This window comes from Littorina saxatilis, unplaced genomic scaffold (genome assembly GCF_037325665.1).
Source record: "Littorina saxatilis isolate snail1 unplaced genomic scaffold, US_GU_Lsax_2.0 scaffold_365, whole genome shotgun sequence".
Classification (NCBI taxonomy): domain Eukaryota; kingdom Metazoa; phylum Mollusca; class Gastropoda; order Littorinimorpha; family Littorinidae; genus Littorina; species Littorina saxatilis.
Window position 1 is genome coordinate 9,143 of NW_027127047.1, and position 1,490 is coordinate 10,632.

General features: G+C 41.5%; 1 protein-coding gene across 1 annotated transcript; it reads left to right on the forward strand.

Moving 5' to 3' along the window:
• Positions 1–396: 396 nt before the first annotated feature.
• Positions 397–1,061, forward strand: LOC138955514 (uncharacterized; the record flags this gene model as incomplete). The annotated part of the gene is given in 2 exon segments (XM_070327101.1): positions 397–498; positions 1,018–1,061. Coding segments are annotated over 2 exon segments (146 nt in total), but the record flags the coding sequence as incomplete, so codon positions are not given.
• Positions 1,062–1,490: the final 429 nt, after the last annotated feature.

Genomic DNA, 1,490 nt, shown 5'->3' on the forward strand with positions numbered 1-1,490 from the left:
AATCGCGCGGTTAAAACGGTCATACACGCAAAAGCAACAAGACTAGTGCAAAACAACACCCACAACACAAAAAGCAACAAGACTAGTGCAAAACAACACCCACAACACAAAAAGCAACAAGACTAGTGCAAAACAACACCCACAACACAAAAAGCAACAAGACTAGTGCAAAACAACACCCACAACACAAAAAGCAACACACATTGAATAAATCAATCAATAAATCAATGTATTTATTAAATCCAAAAACAAAGAGACTGCCAACGTACCAAACTTCAGAATCAAAAAACAAAAAAAACAATAACAAACGTTTCAACAACCTACCTTTCTGGTTTGTTTGATAATGTATTCATTAATTTAGCAAGCAAGCATTGTTGTGTTATGTTCGTTTCTCAGGCTACTTGCATCTCTACAACGGCCTGGACATGTCCGACGTCGGTCAACGTTCTGACTACTCTCAACTTGGCCAGGGTACGCCAACACCCGAGGAAAATGCTGGTATGTACAATGTGCCGAGTTTTCAGCTTTAGGGGCCAGTTTAGGCAGATTCTAGAGTTATCTAAGCATTTGTTAAAACTGTGTGTATTCACACAAGAATTCACACCTAATGCGCACGAGAAAAAACTCCTGTTGCTCATGTTGTGCAGTTCGGCAGGTTATAGAAACAATAACATACCCGGCATGCATCCCAAGAAAACAGAACATGATTGCCTAAACGGCGAGAACAAAATTAATGGCCACTGATACACGTAAAAGCCCATTTCTTCAGAACTTGACGCGTGTGTACGTTGAATTTGCAATACATGTAAGCAGAAGAGATTAGTGACAAGACAAGCTTCAATGGTACCTCCTGGCGCCGGCTCTTGAAACCACGCCCCCCCCCCCCCCCTCCGTCCCCCTCTCACCCCCCCCCCCCCCCCCCTGCCCCTCAGTTGTAAAAATTAATCCGCGAATCTTACTCCATGGTTGCCTTTGACATTACTCTTTAATGATAAATTGTACTTCACTTTGTTTCAGATTTGGACTACGTAGAGCCAGTGCCCCGTGTTAGTGAAATATGAGCATGCAAAGCCCAGTGGTGCATATGAAGAACAAAATAACAGTTACTGCGGCTGTACTGATTAAGCCGGTAGCGTTTATTCTCTTTATGATTGAAGTACCCACCGAGGTGTATATAACCATAGCTAGTGAATTTGTCTCAGCGGAAGTACCCCCACCGCAATCTCTCGCCTTGGCTTAGCAGAACAGCTATTTTGCTTTGATATGTAATTGTGGAGAAAAGCGACTACAGGAATAATTTGTCTTTTCTCCATATGCAATTTTCTTCTTAAAGTTTATAGAGTGAAGAAGAAGAGAAGGCGAAGAGAGTAGAATATATTATCTGAGTTTGAATTGAAACTGTGTGGAGTTAAGATTCACACTTTAAAATCGGATTTGTTCTTTCCCTTTGTAAAGGGTTTGAAAATAAGTATGGTCCAGTCCTTTCTCAT